The following is a 22,671-nucleotide window of genomic DNA, read 5'->3' as shown; positions in this document are numbered from 1 at the left end:
AGTGAACTAAACTGCAGCACGTGGCCGAGCCAGACTAGCTACATGTTTAAATATACCAGATCACTGTGTATTAGTTCACCATGACTCTACTATAGAACCAGTACTATACAACCCCAGACCAGTTTAAATATACTCAGTTACATGTTTAAAACCAGTACTACAACAGAGACTCACTGTGTATTAGTTCACCATGACTCTACTATAGAACCAGTACTATACAACCCAGACAGACTAGCAATTTTAAATATATCACTGTGTATTAGTTCACCATGACTCTAGAACCAGTTATACCCAGCCAGACTAGTTACATGTTTAAATATACCAGATCACTGTGTATTAGTTCACCATGACTCTACTATAGAACCAGTACTATACAACCCAGCCAGACTAGAACCAGTTACATGTTTAAATATACCAGATCACTGTGTATTAGTTCACCATGACTCTACTATAGAACCAGTACTATACAACCCAGCCAGACTAGTTACATGTTTAAATATACCAGATCACTGTGTATTAGTTCACCATGACTCTACTATAGAACCAGTACTATACAACCCAGCCAGACTAGTTACATGTTTAAATATACCAGATCACTGTGTATTAGTTCACCATGACTCTACTATAGAACCAGTACTATACAACCCAGCCAGACTAGCTACATGTTTAAATACAGTGGAACGACATTTATTGGATATTTCAAACTTTTTTAACAAATCAAAACGGAAAAATTGGGCGTGCAAAATTATTCAGCCCCCTTAAGTTAATACTTTGTAGCGCCACCTTTGCTGCGATTACAGCTGTAAGTCGCTTGGGGTATGTCTCTATCAGTTTTGCACATCGAGAGACTGACATTTTTCCCATTCCTCCTTGCAAAACAGCTCGAGCTCAGTGAGGTTGGATGGAGAGCATTTGTGAACAGCAGTTTTCAGTTCTTTCCACAGATTCTCGATTGGATTCAGGTCTGGACTTTGACTTGGCCATTCTAACACCTGGATATGTTTATTTTTGAACCATTCCATTGTAGATTTTGCTTTTATGTTTTGGATCATTGTCTTGTTGGAAGACAAATCTCCGTCCCAGTCTCAGGTCTTTTGCAGACTCCATCAGGTTCTCTTCCAGAATGGTCCTGTATTTGGCTCCATCCATCTTCCCATCAATTTTAACCATCTTCCCTGTCCCTGCTGAAGAAAAGCAGGCCCAAACCATGATGCTGCCACCACCATGTTTGACAGTGGGGATGGTGTGTTCAGGTGATGAGCTGTGTTGCTTTTACGCCAAACATAACGTTTTGAATTGTTGCCAAAAAGTTCAATTTTGGTTTCATCTGACCAGAGCACCTTCTTCCACATGTTTGGTGTGTCTCCCAGGTGGCTTGTGGCAAACTTTAAATGACACTTTTTATGGATATCTTTAAGAAATGGCTTTCTTCTTGCCACTCTTCCATAAAGGCCAGATTTGTGCAATATACGACTGATTGTTGTCCTATGGACAGAGTCTCCCACCTCAGCTGTAGATCTCTGCAGTTCATCCAGAGTGATCATGGGCCTCTTGGCTGCATCTCTGATCAGTCTTCTTGTATGAGCTGAAAGTTTAGAGGGACGGCCAGGTCTTGGTAGATTTGCAGTGGTCTGATACTCCTTCCATTTCAATATTATCACTTGCACAGTGCTCCTTGGGATGTTTAAAGCTTGGGAAATCTTTTTGTATCCAAATCCGGCTTTAAACTTCTTCACAACAGTATCTCGGACCTGCCTGGTGTGTTCCTTGTTCTTCATGATGCTCTCTGCGCTTTTAACGGACCTCTGAGACTATCACAGTGCAGGTGCATTTATACGGAGACTTGATTACACACAGGTGGATTGTATTTATCATCATTAGTCATTTAGGTCAACATTGGATCATTCAGAGATCCTCACTGAACTTCTGGAGAGAGTTTGCTGCACTGAAAGTAAAGGGGCTGGAATAATTTTGCACGCCCAATTTTTCAGTTTTTGATTTGTTAAAAAGTTTGAAACATCCAATAAATGTCGTTCCACTTCATGATTGTGTCCCACTTGTTGTTGATTCTTCACAAAAAAATACAGTTTTATATCTCTATGTTTGAAGCCTGAAATGTGGCAAAAGGTCGCAAAGTTCAAGGGGGCCGAATACTTTCGCAAGCCACTGTATACCAGATCACTGTGTATTAGTTCTGTGACTCTACTATAGAACCAGTACTATACAACCCAGCCAGACTAGCTACATGTTTAAATATACCAGATCACTGTGTATTAGTTCACCATGACTCTACTATAGAACCAGTACTATACAACCCAGCCAGACTAGCTACATGTTTAAATATACCAGATCACTGTGTATTAGTTCACCATGGCTCTACTATAGAACCAGTACTATACAACCCAGCCAGACTAGCTACATGTTTAAATATACCAGATCACTGTGTATTAGTTCACCATGGCTCTACTATAGAACCAGTACTATACAACCCAGCCAGACTAGCTACATGTTTAAATATACCAGATCACTGTGTATTAGTTCACCATGACTACTATAGAACCAGTACTATACAACCGTAGCAGGTGGTGTGGTAAGCCCAACGCATTAACCGGGGGCACACTGCCTGCCCTCCAGGACATCTACAGCACCTGGTGTCACAAAGTGTCTTGTGCCGTCCCAAACAAAGTACAATAAAATGAAATTGAAATGAAAGCTAAAGGGAATATGCAGTAGGGTTGATAAAGGTCAAGATAAGTTTGACTGGGACTAATGGAAGCGTAGGATGTTTGGTAACATTTGGCATCCTAAACTTGTTTACATGTGACAAAGTAGGCTACAGGACCATATAGTGCTTCTACCCAAGTGGTGGCCCATCATGTCTTTAGGAGCTACAGTCTTTTTCATTTTTTCCAACCAGGCATTAACCAAGACATATAGCTAGAATGTTATGGAGTGATATTAGTGCCAACATAAACTGAATTTCAGATTCAACATCATATCGCTCCATAGACTCTAGTGTGCCTGGTTTGGCCAAAGATTACTACACATTGTGGCCCTCCAGAAAAATAGCAAACTCTCTTTGAAGTCTCTGACTTCCTCCCTATAGGCTGTCTCATTGTCGTTGGTGATCAGGCCCTACCACAGTCGTGTCATTGGCAAACTTAATGATGGTGTTGGAGCCGCAGGTAAACATGGAGTACAGGAAGGGCTAAGCAGGCACCCCTGAGGGGTCCCCGTGTTGAGGATCAGCATGGCAGATATGATGTTGCCTACCCTCACCACCTGGGGCGGCCTGTCAGGAAGTCCAGGATCCAGTTACAAATTGTTGCCTACCCTCACCACCTGGGGGCGGCTCATTAGGAAATGACAGGATCCAGACGCAACTGGTTTCAAGTGGCCAAGAGAACTCATGTGATCTCCGACTGCTAGCGAGTGGACGAACTGGGAATCAGACAAGGGAACATTTACATCAATGTATGGATAGAGACTTCAGCTTTCTTCTCATGTGTATATCCTGTCAAACGATAAACGTTGCACAAACCCCGCACTTTTAAAATGGCTCTGTTCCTATGGAAATGTGCACATGTTTAGAGAGAGTAATTGGTTACATATTTCATGTCGAACCTAGACTTTCAAATCTCTTATTCCCCAACAACTGACAATTGGGACCTCCCCCCTATCTCGGGCTCTGTAATAGTCACATTGTTTCTGACGCTTATCAGAATCCCACAGTTCTTAGCTTTCTAACAGTACTTAACTGTCGTTCTGCCCCTGAGCAAGGGAGTTAACCCACTGTTCCCCGGGCGCCGATGACGTGAATGTCGATTAAGGCAGACCCCGCACATCTCTGATTCAGAGTGGTTGGGTTAAATGCGTGAGACACATTTTAGTTGAATACATTCAGTTTTACAACTGACTAGGTATTCCCTTTCCCTTTCCCTAAGCATGTTTCTGTAAGGACCGAAATGTACTTTATGAGGGCAGTATACAATATTATGCATCGTTTATAAAATGCCACCAGAGGGCGTCAGAGTTGAACAGGTTAAGAACAGCTATGGCTACAGACAAATAGGTATTCGTTGGTATAAGTACTTTAAGGAATGAGCAGCATTGCAGCATGATTTCAACAAGCACTTCACCTGTCATTGCAATACAATTCTAACTAGGCCTCTACACAAACAGCAGTAGAGCTAAGTATTGCTTCCCCCCCAAAAAAACAAAAAGTTCTACATAACAAATACCCAGTGGTTTTAATCCAAACCATGAAACAGTGTTTTTACTATGAGGAGAAAACAACCTTTTGTGTCTAAGACACCAAAACCAGTTTGACTTAGGGTAATATATTAACATTCCAGTTTGATCCGGTTAAGATCTGAAGAGTTCAAAAGAAGTTTGAATGTTAAATGCAATGATATACATTCTCAATAAGTTAACACTGTAGGCTGCTGTTGTGTATAGCGTATTAGACTTGGAGGGCTATAGTTGTTTTCTCCAAGGCACAGGTATGGAACAAAACATGCACGGAGGAGGACTAAAAATGAACTTCAAAATATCAAGGAAGTGGGATTCAAACATGTGTTAAATCATACAGAAATATGCATGCCAGAGGGACCATTTGAAACAAAATAGTAAAATAATTTCTTTGTGGGAAGCATTACATACATTTTTGTGTGAAATCATACAAATCTGCCATTTCAATGAAAATACAGTACTGCATTCAAAAACCCATCTCGTAGAATTTGATTAGGGTTATTAGTCACAATTTGCAGGAGTAGAAAGGTTCATGTTCCCTTAAAGAGTTCAAGTATGCCCCATAACTTCCTCCAGTAGCCTCTAACATCAACCTAACTCCAAACTGCATTGAGTGAAACTCCTATAGTTGATGCGTGATAGTCGTGCTGGTTTGCAGCATATGCATTCTCCATATTGTGTCAACATGCGCAAGACTGTAGAAAACCCACTCAAACGTGTTTCTGTAAAACACGAGTAGCAGCAGAGAAAAAAAAAGATCAAATTTCAGTACAAATAAATAGGATCGATTGAGCATGTCACACCTGAAGAAAGGACTCTAACGATGGCCGTCTTCGACACTCTGCCAGCTGACATCCAAGCAGGTGAGTAACACTTACAGAGCACTCTGACAGGTGCCGTTTGTCATGACATCTTAGCAGAACCTTTCAACTGGCCAGTGTTAAGAAGCTACGGTTTGCATTTGTTTACATCCTGATCCTCTTTTTTCCCTTTCCAGAGGATGTTGCTGTGGTCACCAAGGACGTGACACTGGATGTTCCATGCAGAGCTAGGAAAGGGGCAGTCCAGCGATTATTTTGCAGGCTTTGGAGGGCAGTGTGCTGCTGCGCCTGCCACAAGGAAGAGGAGGAACAATATTAATTATTCGTCAGACCTTCAGAAATGGGATTGAACCATAGACCATTAAATTATTTGCATTATAATTTGACTCAATTCTGCTTTTCTTCTGTTTACTACTTAATTTCAGAATTTCTATAAACTTTCACTTTGTAAGTGTGGAGTAGGTTGTGTAAATAAGTGGGAAACATCACAATTTTAATGCTTTGAATAATTGACTTTGTACATTAAAAAATATATGTATTATTTGACAACAAAAAAACAGAGGGCGCTCAACCAACGTTGAGTTGAGGTGCAACCAAAAATTCATCATCATAGAAAAGGAAAAAGCCCAACTCTTGCTCACTATAAAAAAAAAATGCATTGTTTTATTCAGGCAAGGTTAAAAGATTAACGTTTCGGCCTAGTCTATGATGATATGCAAGTTGTGTTTGCCCAGTAAAAGGGTGACCCAGACTAACCCTGGTTCTTGAGGGTTGAAGACAGTGAAAAATGATCATTAAGTAAATGGGACTTTTCAATTCTTTAATAAAAATCTTTAATGAACATGAATTTAAATACAATTGACTTGAGGATCAGAGCAGGCAGGCTGACTGGCTAGCGCTGAAAGCCCTCTGCCTCTAACTCTGTGCGGTTCATCTCAACCAAGAGGTTGTGTGGGTTGTCTTTCTCTCTGTGGGTGTGAATCACTATGACCTCTCCCTCTACCTGCCATTTGGCTGATCAGAAGCCTTCTGCTCTTTCTTGCTCACATCCTCTATCTAACACCTCTTCCACCTCCTCTTTCTGGCTGTGTTCGACTGAGGTCACTTGTTCTCTCTCCCTGGGTGTTGGATAGTTCCTCCTCCTCTGTGTCTTTGTGAGTTTGGAGGGAGTTATCCTGTTCCGGCTCCCTCTAAGGGTGTGCACCGTAATCTCTTTCGTTGTGTTGAGGGGTTCAGTGGTTTTGGAGGGAGTCTGAAGTTCGATCTCAAGCGATGATTGTGGGGTCTGTCCCATGGTGGTGTCCCCATCCCTCCTAAGGAGAAGCCACTGAGACATGTGATGAGGCCAAGGAAGATCACTCTGCAGGGATGGGATAGGACACATCACAACACTGCTGCTCATTCATATTCAAACACACCTCAGAGTACGGACACAAACATGGACGCCCCTCCGCCACACACACACACATGAACTTACCTGTACATATCAGAATCATACATTCGACAGCCACATGTATTGATCCCCCACCTCAAACATGTTGAGTCAATTCCAGATGCTGGAATGGTGCTTGAATGCAGGTGCAGTAGGGCCAAGTATGTAATGATGTGATACCATGTGTACCCCATATCCCCACATCCTGTGTTTGTGTTGATGTTATTTAAAGTCTGAGACTTTAAAGTCTGACACTGAGATTAAACATTTATTTTACCACAGTGCCCATGTAAAAGTGGAAGTCATATTAAACAACTACCATAGAGAACCTTCTCTCCATAGGAATTGCATACCATATTTTTTCCATACATCAAAATAATACTTTATTGTCAATTAGCAATTATTACCTTAGATAAGGCCTCAACAAGGCTCCAGTTAATGGTTGAAAATAACTAATTTCAGTGCCAATGAGTTACACTGAGTGTATAAAACATTAAGAACACCTGCTCTTTCCATGACATATGCTGACCAGGTGAATCCAGGTTAATGCTATAATCCCTTATGGATGTCACTAGTTAAATCCACTTAAATCAGTGTAGATAAAGAGGAGGAGACAGGTTTAAAGACAATTGAGACATGGATTGTGTGTGTGTACCATTCAGAGGGTGAATAGGCAAGAAAAAATATTTACGTGCCTTTCAACGGGGCATGGTAGTAGGTGCCAGGGGTACCAGTTTGTGTCAAGAACTGCAACGCTGCTGGGTTTTATAAGCTCAATAGATTCCCGTGTGTATCAAGAATGGTCCACCACTCAAAAGACATACAGCCAACTTGACACAACTGTGGGAAGCATTGGAGTCAACATGGGCCAGCATCCCTGTGAATGTGTTGTACACTCAGTACATTAATAGCATTGGTACCGTGTTCTTGCCATAACCTGTAAAGCTGGAGCAGCCTGCGAGGCAGGGAGAGGTGTAGGTGATGCCGTTGTCTGAACACACAGGGTCCCACTCCCCAGCCAAGCAGGAGCAGTCTCTGTTACACTCTGACAACAGGCTGCCATCGTACACCAGGGGACATGGGGGACAGAGAAAATGGCTGGTAATAATGATGTTTAAATAATTGTTGCTGAACTATCATTGACATAGGCACAGTGACAAAACAGCCAGGAATCCTGGCTCAGTAACAACCATACTGAATATTCCCACAAGAGGGAGCCCCGGCACAAGCCCACGTGTGTTTTGGTCTAACTCTCCCTCATATTCCACTGATCAAAACTTTTGTTTTAATCAACCCAACCAACCAACCAATCAGATGTCATATTTACCCGTTGTAGGACAGGGTCAGACCAGCCACCTGAACGTTGTCACACTTAGTGCCAGACTACAGAGGGAGGAGGAGGTAGGCCATGAAGGAGATGACGAAAGACATCTGGGCTCGACACAACGCCAAGCTTATACCTCTTCATCAGTAGACCTCCCAGGAATATCCCCACTGCACCCACAGGCAGGTTCAACTCACCTGGAAAAGATTTATTTCCACTCATGTTCAGCAAACCTACAGGGGATGGGAGAGAACGAAACAAGTGTATTTAATTGCATTCAACATCAGTACTGACAGGATGGAACATTTCAGTTGGAACATGTCCAGGTTTCTATGGATTCGTTGAGACAGGAAGCCCAAATCAGTCATTTTTTTTTGAGTAATTGGTATTTTGACCTATCAGATATGCTCTGAAAAAGAGCTGATACGAAAATATTGAATGTGATTGTTCAAAAGACCAATTAGTGGAAAAAATATCATAATTGGGCTGCATGTCTAATCGCATCCCTTGTCTCTCTGTCTCAGTCCTTGCATCGATTACAGAGGGCTGAAAAGGATTACGATCAAGAATCGTTACCCCCTACCCGATGTCCACCGCCTTGGAGTTGGCCCTAGGAGCCCAATTCTTCACCAAACTGGACCTCTGCAACGCTTAAATTCTGGAGAGAATCAGGGAGATGAGAGGAAAATGTCCTTTAACACCCCTAGTGGTCACTGAGTATTTAGTCATGACCTTTGGAATATCGAACTCACCGGCAGTCTTTCAGGCATTGATCAATGACACTCTTAGGGATATGTTGAACCGGTTCGTCTTTGTTCACCTCGACGACATCCTGATCTTCTCCAAAAACACCTCTGGAACACATACAGCCCTGTCCCACCTCACGCAAGCAGGTTTTTGCAGGAATCCCGAGACTGACAGGGCATTCATAGAGCTCAAGGGACGTTTCACCTCCGGACCCATCCTCGTTCATCCTGATCCTACTCGTCCCTTTGTGGTAGAGGTGGACGCCTCGGACACCGGAGCTGGTGTGGTCCTTTCACAGTGGAACAAGGAGGACAAGAAACTGCACCCATGCACCTTTCTCTCCAAGCGGGTCTCGCCAGCGGAAGGCAACTACGATGTAGGAAACTGGGAGGTTTTGGCAGTTAAGTGGGCCCTTGAGCAGTGGAGACACTGGTTGGAACCACTGCTTCATCTTCTGGTCTCTTCTCTGAACCTGGGTCCAACTTTACCACGTCACAGTTATAGCATCTCTTAATCCCTTCTCTTAACATGTATGGCCCCAAAGCATAATCAAGCAGCTGACCAATTACGCAAGACTTTAGTTCGAAGTTAACTGAGATTAATCAACAACTGGATACATTTCTTTATTTCTCAAGTGAAACTATCCTCTGCATTGGAGTATCTCTAAAAGTACAAGTTTAACCAGTATTTCAGTTGTTTTACCGTCCCATGAAGAAGTCTGGCAGGCGTGTGAGGAAGGATCCAACAGCCATGAGGAAACAGCCCACAGCAATGAGCCTGGGCCGGTGCAGCTTCGCCCCAAAATGGCTGACCACAGCCAGGAACAGCAGGTTACCTGCAAGAAACCACAACACTACAGTAGTCAGGAATAGCAAATTATAAACACTGTTATTTTTTAAACTAAAAATGGCATATCAGTTTGGAAACTAGGCTGCAACAACATAGCATCAAATAAAACAATGTTAGGGGTTTGACAGTAGAGTCATGGACAAATGCCAATCAATCAATTAATAGGAACAACAATAACACTGGACAGTATTGAGAGCAGACTCTGATTGAACCACAAAAAAATGGATCATACTGTAGTCTGTATCTGGTTTTTACTACATGAATTCTTAAGTAACTCAATGTTATTGTTTATACCCATCTCAAAGCTGCCGTCTATGAGTCCGATGAGAGAGCTGGACAGGGAAAAAGTGTCTCTCTGAGTGATGGCACTCTTCATGTAGGTCCCTGACAGAGCTTTGGTGAAGGAGGCGAACAATAGGGCCACGATGAACTGCTGACAAACACAAGAGAGAGAACATTAGTGTGTGTTTGTCCGTGTGTATGTGCATGCGTGGATGCGTGTGCAGACAGAGTACATGTGTAGCTGAGGTGGCCTGCAATAGTAAAAAGAATGGACACAAGTTTACGTCTGCAAAGTTCTGCCGCTTTCTTTATTCTGAAGAACGTTTTTTTCTCTTGTTCAATTGTCTATTTTCTTGTTAGTACTTTGAAAATATTCATATCAAACAAGTGCACACTTTAAATTACACTAAATAAATGCACTTTACCTAAAGCAGAATTCAAAAATGTTCCACAAATAACCCTGTCTTAGTGTACGGTTTCACATGAAAACCACAATGTATTTCACATTCATACAATAGAAACACCTATATATGAAACCATAAATAACTGAATGTTTCTCTATATACCGCTACCTCTATAGAAAAGTGACAACAATACATTCAGCTTTAAGATAGTGACACCTCCAGAAAATCGTCTCTCTCTCACTGTATATGCACTAAAAGTCCACCAGACTGAGCGTGCTCGGCCAGTTTACCAGCTAGTGAGCACAATTTTACACAAAACAACCAATAACATGTAAAAAAACAACTCAGAAATCCCTAACAAATGGATTCTTGATTAAAAAAAACTCCTAGACAAAATCCAGTACAAGTAAACTACTCAGTAAACATAGTCTCTGTGACTCGTAAATGTTTTTTTTTTTTTACCTCAGCTAGCATCAAGCTAACAAATACTCTCACTCAATGTAAATCACCTTCTTCTCTCACTCAGTTCGACACAAAGCCAAAACAAAACCTTTCCTAACGTGATAATATATGGACAAAGTTATTAAATAGCATGTTATTACATATTGTGTATATATTTGAACGTTTGAAGTGCTGTTACATACCTGTAATAGTAAAAGAACTGACACAGTTTACCTCTGTAAAGTTCTGGTCCTTATTCTGCAGAATGGTGAGCGCTTGGCCTGAACTTAATGTTTCTCCTGCTACAACAGTGCAACAGCGCCATCTATTGGCCTGATGGACTGCTGACACTAAAGTATGTAGAAAATACCATTTAGATTCATTATGAGGACTGACATTCAAGGCGCACAACAGGATAACACAACAACCACATGTTCAATTGACAATCATTGCTTTAAATGGATGTGGTCGATAGATTTGTATAGATGTAGCAGTGTGATGTTGTTCCCCTATATTATGCACCAAATTGCACACAAGGACCAATTCAAATCGGCCAGGTCAAGAGGGGATGTTAATAATTTGATAATAATACTAATAATTCAGTGTATTTTTTCAAATTTAATTACAGCTGCATAGCTAAAGTGTACAAACACTTTTTCATGTCAATATTGTACATACATGTGATTGTAAAAGTGTTGTATATTTTGGTTTGGCCCATCGCGGGTTAAATGTATTTCCATACCCCCTTATTGTTCTCTTTTGCCTGCCCTTCGGCTTGAAAGGTATGTTGTCCTTGGCTCCGAAATTGTTCAATATAAAACCGTGGTAATGTTGCACAATGTACTGTTATGCTACCATAAGTTTGTTACAATGTGGATAATATAAAGATTTATGTTAACAAGGTTCACAAAGCTCGCTAACTAGGGTATCTATTGTAACTTGTGAGTACTTGGGACAGTGTTTGAGTGAGTGTCCATGTGCTTGCGCAGGTGCCTGAGAGCTAGGACTGCGCCAAGGGTTAACATAATGTGTGTTGTCTCTTCGTGTGCAGGGCAAATAAAACATTATTCAACTAGCAGACCTCCAGTTGTGGCAGCGTCCTAATTTAAAGTACACAACGCAGAACGAACCACTTAACATAGGCATATATAAATAATGTATTTAACTTGTAAGGCAAGGTTGGATTAGTTGGTCTAAACAACATGCACCTGGATAATCGCGTCATGAATCGGGATGGGCTCCTACATCCTCATATACACATTATGACATAATAAAGAGTTTAATCGTTCACGAAATAAAGACATAGAAGCATACCCATTTATACAGGTTCTACACATTCCATTTCTCCATGGCAATAGAATGTAAACATTCTATTTTGCCCCAAACATCGCCTACAACTCCATTCTAAGTGCAGCATATTGGACGATTCAACAGTCATTGATCATTCTCGACTTTAAGTCATTCCTGTTATGTCTAGAGCATCCCGTATATCTATAGCACTGCATTTCTTCCTCATCTTACCATGGATAGGGTTTGGTGCATTCCGGAGTTCACTTATGGTCCCACAAAGGTAATCTTAGGAGAAATTCATTTTAGCATACTGTAAATGCCTGTGCATAATGTACATAACAAAGCATCATTATTTTCATGATCTTCAAAGGAATTCTGTAGAAGCAGTCTTTATTTTCAGACTCTGCAGGCCTGCTGGGAGGAAACATATTACAATAAACAGGTAAGATTCATCCCACAAAAACATAAACAACAGAAAGAGTTGTATTTCAAGACAGTTTAGAGAAGGTGGTCATAAGAGTTCTTAATATCACCTGCAAATTGTGAGGCATGAGCAGTTGTGAAATGTTGCGTGAGGCCCTTCTGGAAGCACATTATATGGTATTTCGTGGCACGGTCTCACACCTTACCACATCTTGCAGAAGAAGCTCATGGTCCACTATCTGCTGCTCCAGAGTCAAGGCCAGGTCCCTCTCCATGTCACCACGGAGCACATGAGCAACTGGCTGGTGTCTCAGGGCAAAAAATCCCTTAGGGGGAGGTGAGTACCACGTCAGCACTCACCTTCACTGCCATTCCCTGCCACCAGCAGCACTCCAGGAGGTGTGGGTAAAATAAACAACAGAAAAATCAGAAGCCAGGAAAGTTGAATTGCTCTGTGTTTTATTTGAAGGGTGTGGAAGGAAACCCTGGAGGAGGGAAACGACCTCGCTCGGCTGGTAAGAGAATGAGAGTTAGAGACATACTACAAGTTAGTGAGCTTTTACTAGCCTTTCAACAACGAGTTAGCACAGCAGAATAGATCTGTTGTGAAATTACACTAATGGGACTTCCTGTTTCATACTGCAGGCCTGGGAAGTAAACACTTGCCTAAAAATGATGAACATAGAGCACGAGGCTTTCTGCAAGCTCCGCCGCTCCATGCACCCCACCTCGCCAGCTGACATGTGAGTTCCATGAACTGCCCTGCATATGACTTGATCCATTTATCTACACATCTGGAACTACGCAGAAACAGACTAAGACAGTGTTCTCTGTGAGCACATTGCACATCGTTTAGCTTTGTCTTCTCCTTTTTGTTGATTTCAGCGATCCACAGCACTGTGGAAAGAGCTGTGAGGAGCATTCTGGGCGAGCAGTCCAATGAGCCCAGTAGCAACCTGCTCAGGTGGTGGCGGAGGTGGTGCCCAGGCTCCTCCTGGCCCTGTGGCTTCAGCCAGAGGAAGGCCATTCAGAGCACCCAATCCTAATAAACGGGATGGCCGTGGGCATGGTGGCAGCCGTAGTGGAGAAGCTCTCCTGCATGTTAAAGGACCCTTCCCCTCACATCCCTTTCTCCCGGGCTGCTGCTTTTGACTCTGTGCGGTCGATCCTCAGGAGAATCAGTCAGTCCTTCTCCACCGATGACCTGCAGAGCCCTTTTTATATGAGCTCTGTTTGTGCCTTTGTGGCGGATGAGGTGCAGAGCTGCTTCCAGCCCCCTGCAGCCACCCAACCAGTCCCCCGGGTCCTCGCGGTGGCCGTTTCCACCACACTACCAGCTGACATCCAAGGAGGTGAGTAGCAATGATAGAGAGCACTCTGACAGACGCCTGTTCTGATGACATCTTGTTGCCTTGTAGTAGAAGAGCTCATCAGGATTGTTGTTGTCACCCATAACGCAGACCCGGCTTCTTCCCACCTGAATGTTGTGGACATCACCTCTAACACAGAGGCAGATCCAACTGGCCAGTGTTTAGAAGCTACGGTTTACATTCTGTTCCTCTTTTTTCCCTTTCCAGGGGATGTTGCTGTGGTCATCTCGGATGTCACCCCACACGTCACCAAGGACATGACACTGGATGTTCCATGCAAACTAGGAAAGGGGCAGTTCGGCGATTATTTTGCAGGCTTTGGAGGGCAGTGTGCTGCTGCGCCTGCCACAAGGAAGAGGAGGAACAATATTAATTATTCATCAGACCTTCAGAAATGGGATGGAACCATAGACCATTAAATTATTAAATTATAATTGGACTCAATTCTGCTTTTCTTCTGTTTACTACTTCATTTCAGAAAATTTCTATAAACTTTCACTTTGCAAGTGTGGAGTAGGTTGTGTAAATAAGTGGGAAACATCCCAATTTTATTGCTTTTAATAATTTACTTGTACATTTAAAAACAAATGTATTATTTGACAACAAACCAACGTTGAGTTGAGGTGCAACCAAAAATTTGAATCATCATAGAAAAGGAAATAGCGCAACTCTTGCTCACTATAAAAAGAAAATGCATTGTTTTATTCAGGCAAGGTTAAAAGTTTAACGTTTCGGCCTAGTCTATGATGATATGCAAGTTGTGTTTGCCCAGGAAAAGGGTGACCCAGACTCACCCTGGTTCTTGAGGGTTAAAGACAGTGAAAAATGATCATTAAATAAATGGGACTTGTCAATTCTTGAACATGAATTTAAATACAATTGACTTGAGGATCAGAGCAGGCAGGCTGACTGGCTAGCCCTGAAGGCCCTCTGCCTCTACCTCTGTGTGGTTCATCTCATCCAAGAGGTTGTGTGGGTTGTCTTTCTCTCTGTGGGTGTGAATCACTATGACCTCTCCCTCTACCTGCCATTTGGCTGATCAGAAGCATTCTGCTCTTTCTTGCTCACATGAACAGGAGGAATGGCCTCTGGGGTAACCTCCTCCTCTATCTAACGCCTCTTCCACCTCCTCTTTCTGACTTGTTCTCTCTCATTGGGTGTTGGATAGTTCCTCCTCCTCTGTGTCTTTGTGAGTTTGGAGGGAGTTATCCTGTTCCGACTTCCTCTAAGGGTGTGCACCGTAATCTCTTTGTGTGTTGAGGGGTTCAGTGGTTTTGGAGGGAGTCTGAAGTTCGATCTCTAGCGATGACTGTGGGGTCTGTCCCGTGGTGGTGTCCCCCTCCCTCCAAACACCCAGCCACTGAGACATGTGATGAGGCCAAGAAAGATCCCTCTGGAAGGACGGGATAGGACACATCACAACACTGCTGCTCATTCATATTCACACCTCAGAGTACGAACACAAACATAGACACCCCCCCCACACACACACACACACACAGTCACATCACGGTTACAATGTTTACTGTTTACAACATGAATGTATTGTAATGTGCAGAACAATGCCGGTCCGGTGGTTAAAGCTTGGAGAACTTTCCAGTTCATCAGCCCCATCATCAGCCCCTACATGCGTGGGGGATCCCAGGTATGTGTCTTTGTAACTACCTAATCTTAATCTACATTGTCAGTCATTTGATCTTGATGGAAATGTGTCACAGCCATTGCTGAAGTGGTTTTGTTAATGTTGTCTTGTTGTTTATCTCAACAGCAGGTGGTGGTGAGGATGCACCACGTGAGTAGGGTGAGAGGCCTGGAGACTCAACTGGTGTGGGCCATCTCCAAGGAGACAACCAGGCTTAGTCCAGAGGGCATCCCCTACTGTGCCACCAAAGTGCAGTCCATCACTTGGATCCAGGTAAGAAGTAAATACTACTGAAATAGTATTAGATTAGTCTTTTCTTCACTTATTCCATTTGGCCTTAACATGTATTCTCTCTCTGTCAGCGTGTGGCTGGCAGGGTGACCCACTATGCGTCTCACCTCCGCCGCAAGACATCTGTGGACGTGACGCTTGGCTACAACCAGGTAAATAAACGATTTCCTATGTATATAGACTAGACATTACTGGGCATTTTTGCATTAGATTTGGTGTGTTTTCTAATAACGTGTGTGTGTGTGTGGTAAACAGGTGTGTTGTGTGTGTTTTGAGCAGCAGACTGATGTCTCAGTGGTGTACGCCACTCTCCACATGGGGCTGGACGGGCTTCTCTCCTCTTCAGCGTGGTCGGAGGCTGCCTCCTTCTCTATGCCCACCACTCAGCAGTTCACTGACCCAGAGCCTGAGCGCCACAACTGGTATGAGGTCAGACGTTACACACACATACTATTGACTAGGAGCATTAAGATCCTTCCATCGACCAATTTTTTTGTTATGTCATTGCACTGGTCACTGATTTTGAATGCTTGTTTTGTTGTCGTAGGGCTGGGAGGAGGACCTGCTGCCTGAGGAGAGGGAGGTTCCTCTGCTAAAGTGAGTTCCTCTAAATGTCTGTGTAGTCTGGGCTTGTCAGATGCTGAAGGATAGTGGTCATAATGCTGTTATCCCCCATTGACTCTAATGGTTGACATGCTTCATTCCCTCCCTTTCACAGCCTCTACCTTACCACCAAGAGAGTGGAGGACATCGCCCTGAGGCTCGTCTCCCTGCGCCAGGCCTTCACTGTGAGTGGACCCACTTTTCTTTTTCTCTCTGTGACTTCTTGTTCTGTCTCCAAGAGGAAGAGGTCTCACCCTAACTCTTCCCTCTTCCCTAGACCCTGCTTGGTTCCACCCTGAGCAGGAACCATCTGTTTGTGGCGGGAAAGGTCCTCCTGGGCGGCCTTGTTCAGGCCAACCACATGGTAACTCACTAACTCATTCTCTTTCAAGGGAATTAGAGCATCCCTGAGGGGAAATGTGTTCTGTTCACTAAGATGCTATTTTCTTTGTCATAGGACGAGGCCAAATTCATCCGTACCTATAACGACTTTGTGGACTACCTGAGTGACCCCTCCAAGCGGAATGACATTGAGAGGGAGCTGACTGAGGCAAAGGTGAGTTCATTAACTCTTTCAAGTCTCACTGAGTTCTTCCACATGCAGGTCTTTTATACATCACAGTAGCTGATATTTATGAAATCATTCCTATTTTCTCCAAATGTGTTTTCTTGTCCTAGATCCATCATGTGAACATGACAGATGTCCTCTTTGAGCTGGTGCTGTTTGGGATGATGACAGCTCAGAAGTCCCTGATGGTGGTAAGTAGCATCTCACTGGAACATGTTTTGATATCGCTCTATTAGCAGTTTCACTGAAATTCCTCTTCTCTTCTCTCCTCTTTTCTCCTCCTTTGTTTCCTTTAGCACCCTGGTGGGTTCGTGGAGCGTCTGTACGCTCTCCTGTACTCCTTCCTGCCCACTGCTGCCAACATGGAGCCAGAGGCTGACAGATACCTGCTGCTTCACAATGTAAGAGTCAAGAGGTTACTTCCTGTTTACTTCAATATTCTTAGTGTACTTCCTGTTTACTTCCATATTCATGGTTAACCAGGTTTCAATGCCATTTTAGGGGGAGTATTTCTAATTGTCTCTCTCCTCTTGATAAGCTAGTAACTCAGAGCCATTTTCTATGTGTTGTGTGGTGTTCTCTTCAGGGCGGGCTGATGGCTCTGCTAGATGACATGTTTGGCCAGCAGCTGGCCGGGTATTTTAACTCCTAGTCTCTGGTCACTGAGCTCTCCAGCCTCTTGGAGTACCACTTGGAGAACCTCATGGCCAGCATGTAGTCCTACTGCAGGGAGCATACTCCTTTCTCCTTCTCTCTCTCTTTTGAAGGAATTGAGGACTTGAAGTGCTTTGTTGAACCCTGATTAGTTAACACCCATTAATTTAATGTATTCTCTTGTTTTCTCTCCCCACAGGATTATTGTGACACTTTGCCACCCAACAGGGATCTAGACACCAATGCACTACATTACTTTGCACTGAATTTGACATTTTTAAATAAAATAAGTTGTAGTTCAAAAACATTTTTGTTTCCGTCTTTTCATCTATTTGATTTTATGACCATTTCCTCTTCCTGGAGGTATAATGCATATATTAGAATATTACATGAACAATGATGCTTTATTATCTGCATATGGAAATAAAAAACAACATTTAGTTGATTTACAGATACTACAGGCCCACACTTTCTATGGTTTTGTACTGTGATTTGTGATACTGTACTATTTAAAAACATGTAGGACGACATACACTGAGTGCACAAAACATTAGGAACATCTTCTTAATATTGAGTTGCACACCCTTTTTCCCTCAGAACAGCCTCATTTACTCTGTGCATGGACTCTACAAGCTGCCCTAAGTGTTCCACAAGGATGCTGCCCATGTTGTGTCAAGTTGGCTGGACGTCCTTTGGGTGGTGGACCATTCTTGATACACATGGGAAATGGTTGAGCATGAAAAAACCAGCAGTGTTCCAGTGCTTGACACACTTAACCCGGTGCGCCTGGCACCTACTAACATACCCCGTTCAAAGGCAGTTAAATCTTTTCTCTTGCCAAATCACCCTCTGAATGACACACACAATCCATGTCCCAATTCTCTCAAGGTTTTAAAATCTTTCTTTAACTCCCCTTCATCTACTCTGACTGAAGTGGATTCAACAAGTGACATCAATAAGGGGTCATAGCTTTCACTTGGTCAGTCTATGTCATGGAAAGAGCAGGTGTCCTCAATGTTTTGTATTATCAGTGTGTGTAGTAACCTGGTACAGTATGAAGTATACCACTAGAGGGGATAATTGCTTCAGTCTTGAATGTTACTTCTCACTATCCCTACTCTACATTAACAGTCTGCCACTGTAGACTCCGGTAACTTGGGTATCTTAGTTTTTTATATTTGCCATTAATGTCTGAACCATTTACCATCTTTCCCACTGAAACCAGTAAATCAGACTGTTAAACAGCCACCACTAACATTGATTGGCTGCTGCCAACACACTGACTCAACTCCAGCCACTTTAATAATGGGAATTGATGGAAAATATATCACTAGCCACTTTAAACAATGCTACTTAATATAATGTTTACATACCCTACATTATTCATCTCATATGTATATGTATATACTGTACTCTATATCATCTACTGCATCTTTATGTAATACATGTATCACCAGCCACTTTAAACTATGCCACTTTGTTTACATACCCTACATTACTCATCTCATATGTATATACTGTACTCGATACCATCTACTGCATCTTGCCTATGCCGTTCTGTACCATCACTCATTCATATATCTTTATTGTACACATTCTTATCCCTTTACACTTGTATGTATAAGGTAGTAGTTTTGGAATTGTTAGGTTAGATTACTCGTTGGTTATTACTGCATTGTCGGAACTAGAAGCACAAGCATTTCGCTATACTCGCATTAACATCTGCTAACCATGTGTATGTGACAAATACATTTGATTTGATTTGATTTGTTAGTGTTCATGTGAGAGAGGGTGTAGTAGTGCATACTGACCATTAGTTGGATCATAGTGTGGGTGGTGGAGTTTATGCAGGAACACAGAGGGTAGAGGCATTCTCCATCACATTAGAAGGCAGAGTAACCCGTAGGAGCCAATACCCAGTCCTAATGGAGAGAAATACCATAGAAATCAAAAGACAAGATGAATGACTAGAATAGACTCTTTCAATGAGAAATACATGATAAAGAATGCAAAGAACATACTCTACAATGCACATTCTACACAAATGCCTTGCTTCCCTAAAATACTAACTGTCTGTTACAGCAAATAAGGTGGTACAATGTTAGCTCATGATTATCTATTCAGTACAATGAGTAGTTAAGAGAGATAGAATCTCACCTTCCAGCCTTGTTCACTGAATCTCACAGATATCTCACATGTCTCTTACAAGCCTGACGCCCACTGTTGACATGGCTGTGATCTGAAAGGGACCAAAAAATATGTTATGAACCAGGAAAGACTAATGTACACTTTGGATGCATTGGATTTGAAATTAAATGTAAATGCAAGTTAAGCAATTTTGTAATTGGGATGAACTATCCCTTTAAACTGTATAAAACAAGTTTAACTACAAGACGAAAAACCAGTGTTGTCCCCTGACCTTGTATGTATACTGGGCAAGGGCAGGTCGTATTTGGGCTTCTTCTTATGGGGGTTGGGTTTCAGGGCGCGTGGGGGGGCGACAGGGCGCCTGGCTGGCCCTGAAGAAGTTGGTTAGATGAGTACTTGAAGGCTTATATCTATATTTTGGAATGTTGTATGTTGATTTCGGGAGGCTTCCATCATGGAAAAGGGACCAGACCACTTGTTTTGTTAGTTAACCTAAACGAATCACCACCCTTTACAGAATAACAACAGTTGACTGCTATTTAAGTAATAATTTGACTGTCAAATCCATGTGTTGGTGTGTGGCCATTGACTTTTATGGAGAGACCGGCCCCAAATTTTCTGTGCCATTTCCTGGGCATTTCATTAACTCCGCGTTCTAAGTTCTAAACATCCCAGCGCTTGGAAAAATCAATGGTACAAAACCTAAGATATTGATTTTTTAGGAGCTGCGTAACGAGCTGCAGGGAGGTCAGGCGTAGGATAGCAGAACTGGGTATTAACCGGAGCAGTTTAATGAGAAAAAAACCAACAGCACCCAGAACAACAAAATATGGGTTGAAATAACCCGTCGCAAACCAGTCTGAACTGCACATACACTTTACAACAAACAATTCCACACAGAGACATTGGGGGAACCGAGGGTTATATACACGTCAAGCAATGAGGAAATGTAAACCAGGTGTGTGGGAAAACAAGACAAAACAAATGGAAATGAAAGGTGGATCTGCAATGGCTGGAAGACCGGTGACGTCGACCACCGAACGCAGCCCGAACAAGGAGAGGAACCAACTTTAGTGGAAGTCGTGACAGATCTGTTTAAAACAATCAATCTTGTCATCATGATCTGAGGTTAACATTTTATAGGGTGAAAATGCAAGCTTGTGTAAGGTAGTAACACAAACTGTCCGCATTAGGGAAATTTGCGCAATAGACAATTTACTATGGCAAAAAAATTCAACATGTCAATTTAAGAAGATTGTATTTGTTGCCTACTCACAAAGTATTACCAAAAGTACATGTATTTCAAGGGACATAACACTGAGACCCCTGGACATGGGTGGGGGAGTATTTGTGGGATGACCTAAAATAGGGGCAGAAGCTCACCAGCACCAGCAGTCTCTCCAACCACCCCTGAACGTCAGAGTCATTTAACCATTTAGAGAGTTGAACAAATGCCTGGCACTCTAGACTTGAGCCTCCATAGTCAGTGCAGCAACCTGAACGTTTCAAGTGCCTACCTTTAGGTTTCTCTCAGTACAGTCCATTGTACTGGCCTGTGTGATGTGTAGTAGTTTGATGCATCTTATTACTTTGTTTGTTTGTCACCCGAAAATTCAGTCTCAGCCAATGATTGTTAATATCCTCCATTCCTTACCTGACCCTTACAGACTGCCAGTAGGACCTTCAAGAGGTACTTTTCTCTATTGTGTAAGTCATCAGGTCACCCATGTACAAAGAAATCAATGTTTGTTCTATGTCAAATCCCATTATTTTTCCAATGTTAGATCTTATTTCTCCCCAGTAAATTTTGATTGCGGGGCAAGTCCAAAAGATATGAGAGTGGTCCGCCCTCAATAGACCGCATTCTCTCCAACAAGGGTGTTGTGAGCCAGTCTGTTTTGATTTCAGTTTAGGTGTTATGAAGAAACGTATAACATTCTTCCAACAGAATTCTCTCCATGACCTTGAGTTGGTGGAGCTTTGTTGAGTCTCTAATATGTTCAACCATGTTTCATCAGTTATTTCAATGTTAAGTTCCTCCTCCCATTTCTTTTTAAAATAGTTTGTAGAATGTTTCTTTGAGGATTGAATACCCAAGTAGATTTGAAATAGTTTTTTCGTTACTCCCCAAGTTGTATGCGTTAGTGGATTAATTTTGGAGGTGCTCGAGGGTCAGTCACATTTATCTCCCTTAAGAAATAGTGTCATACTTGTAGGTATCTGTAAAAATCTTGTTTATCCAAGCCATGTTTTTTACTTAGGTCCTGGAAGTTATCTAGGTTCCCATTCCTTATAATTGTACTGAACGATGTGATGCCTTTCTGCGTCCATTGTTTAAACCTGCTGTCCTGAGTTGCAGGGATGAAGCTGGGGTCGTATGCGGGCCAACTCAGCAGTTTGATCTCTCTGTCTAAATTATTTTGCTTAACTACCCTAAACCATGTCTTCAGAGAGAAATTAATCCACTGATTTTGTCTATTGTATATTTATTTTAAAATATCCTTATTTCCCAGTACTGACTGTATGGGTATCTCTGTCAGCGTAGTCTCGATGTCTTTCCATTTGGATTCGTATTCTGAATTGCACCAACACACCAGGGGTCTCAATTGGGCTGACACATACATCTTTTAGGTTTGGTAAGGCCATACCCCCACAGTTTTTTGGTAACTGTAATGTTGTATATCTAGTTCTTGTTCTCTTACTGCTCCAGATGAACCTTGATATCCGTTTATCCCATTCCCTCAACTGTTTAGGCGGGATTTCTATAGGCAGTGATTGGAACAAATACAGTAACCTCGGCAGGATGTTCATTTTGATTGTTTCAATTCTACTACTAAGATCTAAGGGAAGTGAATTCCACCTTTCTAGGTCATCATATATTTTCTTGTTGATGTGATCGTAATTCATGCAATAAAGTTTGGGTATACCTTTTGGTAAATCTACTCCCAGATATTTAATGGATGAAGAGGTCCAGGTGAAGTTATACCTACTCTTCAGCACTTCCTGTTGGGTATAATTATATACTAGGGCTTGGGTCTTGTGTACGTTAAGCACATACCCTGAATATGTTCCAAATGTTTGTAAAACATCCATCAATCTAGGTATACTTGAGCCTGGGTCTTTAAGGAATA

The 22,671-nt window shown here is 42.4% G+C and overlaps 2 protein-coding genes and 2 long non-coding RNA genes across 9 annotated transcripts in view; 2 read left to right on the top strand and 2 right to left on the bottom strand.

Moving 5' to 3' along the window:
• Positions 1-3,357, bottom strand: part of LOC112241671 (calcium-independent phospholipase A2-gamma-like) — a 20,863-nt gene extending 17,506 nt beyond the window's left edge. The window contains exon 1 of the mRNA XM_042317544.1: positions 3,334-3,357. Within this exon, the coding sequence (XP_042173478.1) occupies positions 3,334-3,357 (24 nt within the window). The remainder of the gene's footprint in view (positions 1-3,333) is intronic.
• A 2,537-nt stretch (positions 3,358-5,894) lies between these two features.
• LOC112224905 lies at positions 5,895-11,164 on the bottom strand. 5 transcript variants are annotated; one of them, XR_006082741.1, is made up of 6 exons: positions 10,755-11,162; positions 9,719-9,857; positions 8,581-9,410; positions 8,412-8,486; positions 7,832-8,061; positions 5,895-6,432 (listed from the first exon to the last, which is right to left on the bottom strand). It is a non-coding gene; the product is annotated as an uncharacterized LOC112224905 (long non-coding RNA). The 5 variants fall into 5 exon arrangements; XR_006082740.1 differs by having other exon boundaries at positions 7,832-8,486; positions 10,755-11,164; XR_006082739.1 differs by having other exon boundaries at positions 8,412-9,410; positions 10,755-11,163.
• Positions 11,165-11,284: 120 nt separating this feature from the next.
• Positions 11,285-13,011, top strand: LOC121845711. Its single transcript, XR_006082742.1, has 4 exons — positions 11,285-12,283; positions 12,483-12,601; positions 12,734-12,779; positions 12,910-13,011. It is a non-coding gene; the product is annotated as an uncharacterized LOC121845711 (long non-coding RNA).
• Positions 13,012-16,060: 3,049 nt separating this feature from the next.
• LOC112217141 lies at positions 16,061-17,692 on the top strand. 2 transcript variants are annotated; one of them, XM_042317545.1, is made up of 6 exons: positions 16,061-16,164; positions 16,286-16,355; positions 16,448-16,534; positions 16,628-16,726; positions 16,849-16,929; positions 17,035-17,691. In XM_042317545.1, the coding sequence occupies exons 3-6, from the start codon at positions 16,532-16,534 to the stop codon at positions 17,215-17,217; spliced, it is 366 nt and encodes a 121-aa protein (XP_042173479.1). In that variant the 5' UTR covers positions 16,061-16,164; positions 16,286-16,355; positions 16,448-16,531; the 3' UTR covers positions 17,218-17,691. The 2 variants fall into 2 exon arrangements, with proteins under 2 accessions (XP_042173479.1, XP_042173480.1); XM_042317546.1 differs by having other exon boundaries at positions 16,094-16,164; positions 16,286-16,316; positions 16,495-16,534; positions 17,035-17,692.
• Positions 17,693-22,671: the final 4,979 nt, after the last annotated feature.

The sequence above is a fragment of the Oncorhynchus tshawytscha genome, unplaced genomic scaffold (genome assembly GCF_018296145.1).
Source record: "Oncorhynchus tshawytscha isolate Ot180627B unplaced genomic scaffold, Otsh_v2.0 Un_contig_1231_pilon_pilon, whole genome shotgun sequence".
Taxonomy (NCBI): Eukaryota; Metazoa; Chordata; class Actinopteri; order Salmoniformes; family Salmonidae; genus Oncorhynchus; species Oncorhynchus tshawytscha.
The sequence above is the reverse complement of the archived record's forward strand: the minus strand, read 5'-3'. Positions and strand labels throughout refer to the sequence as shown.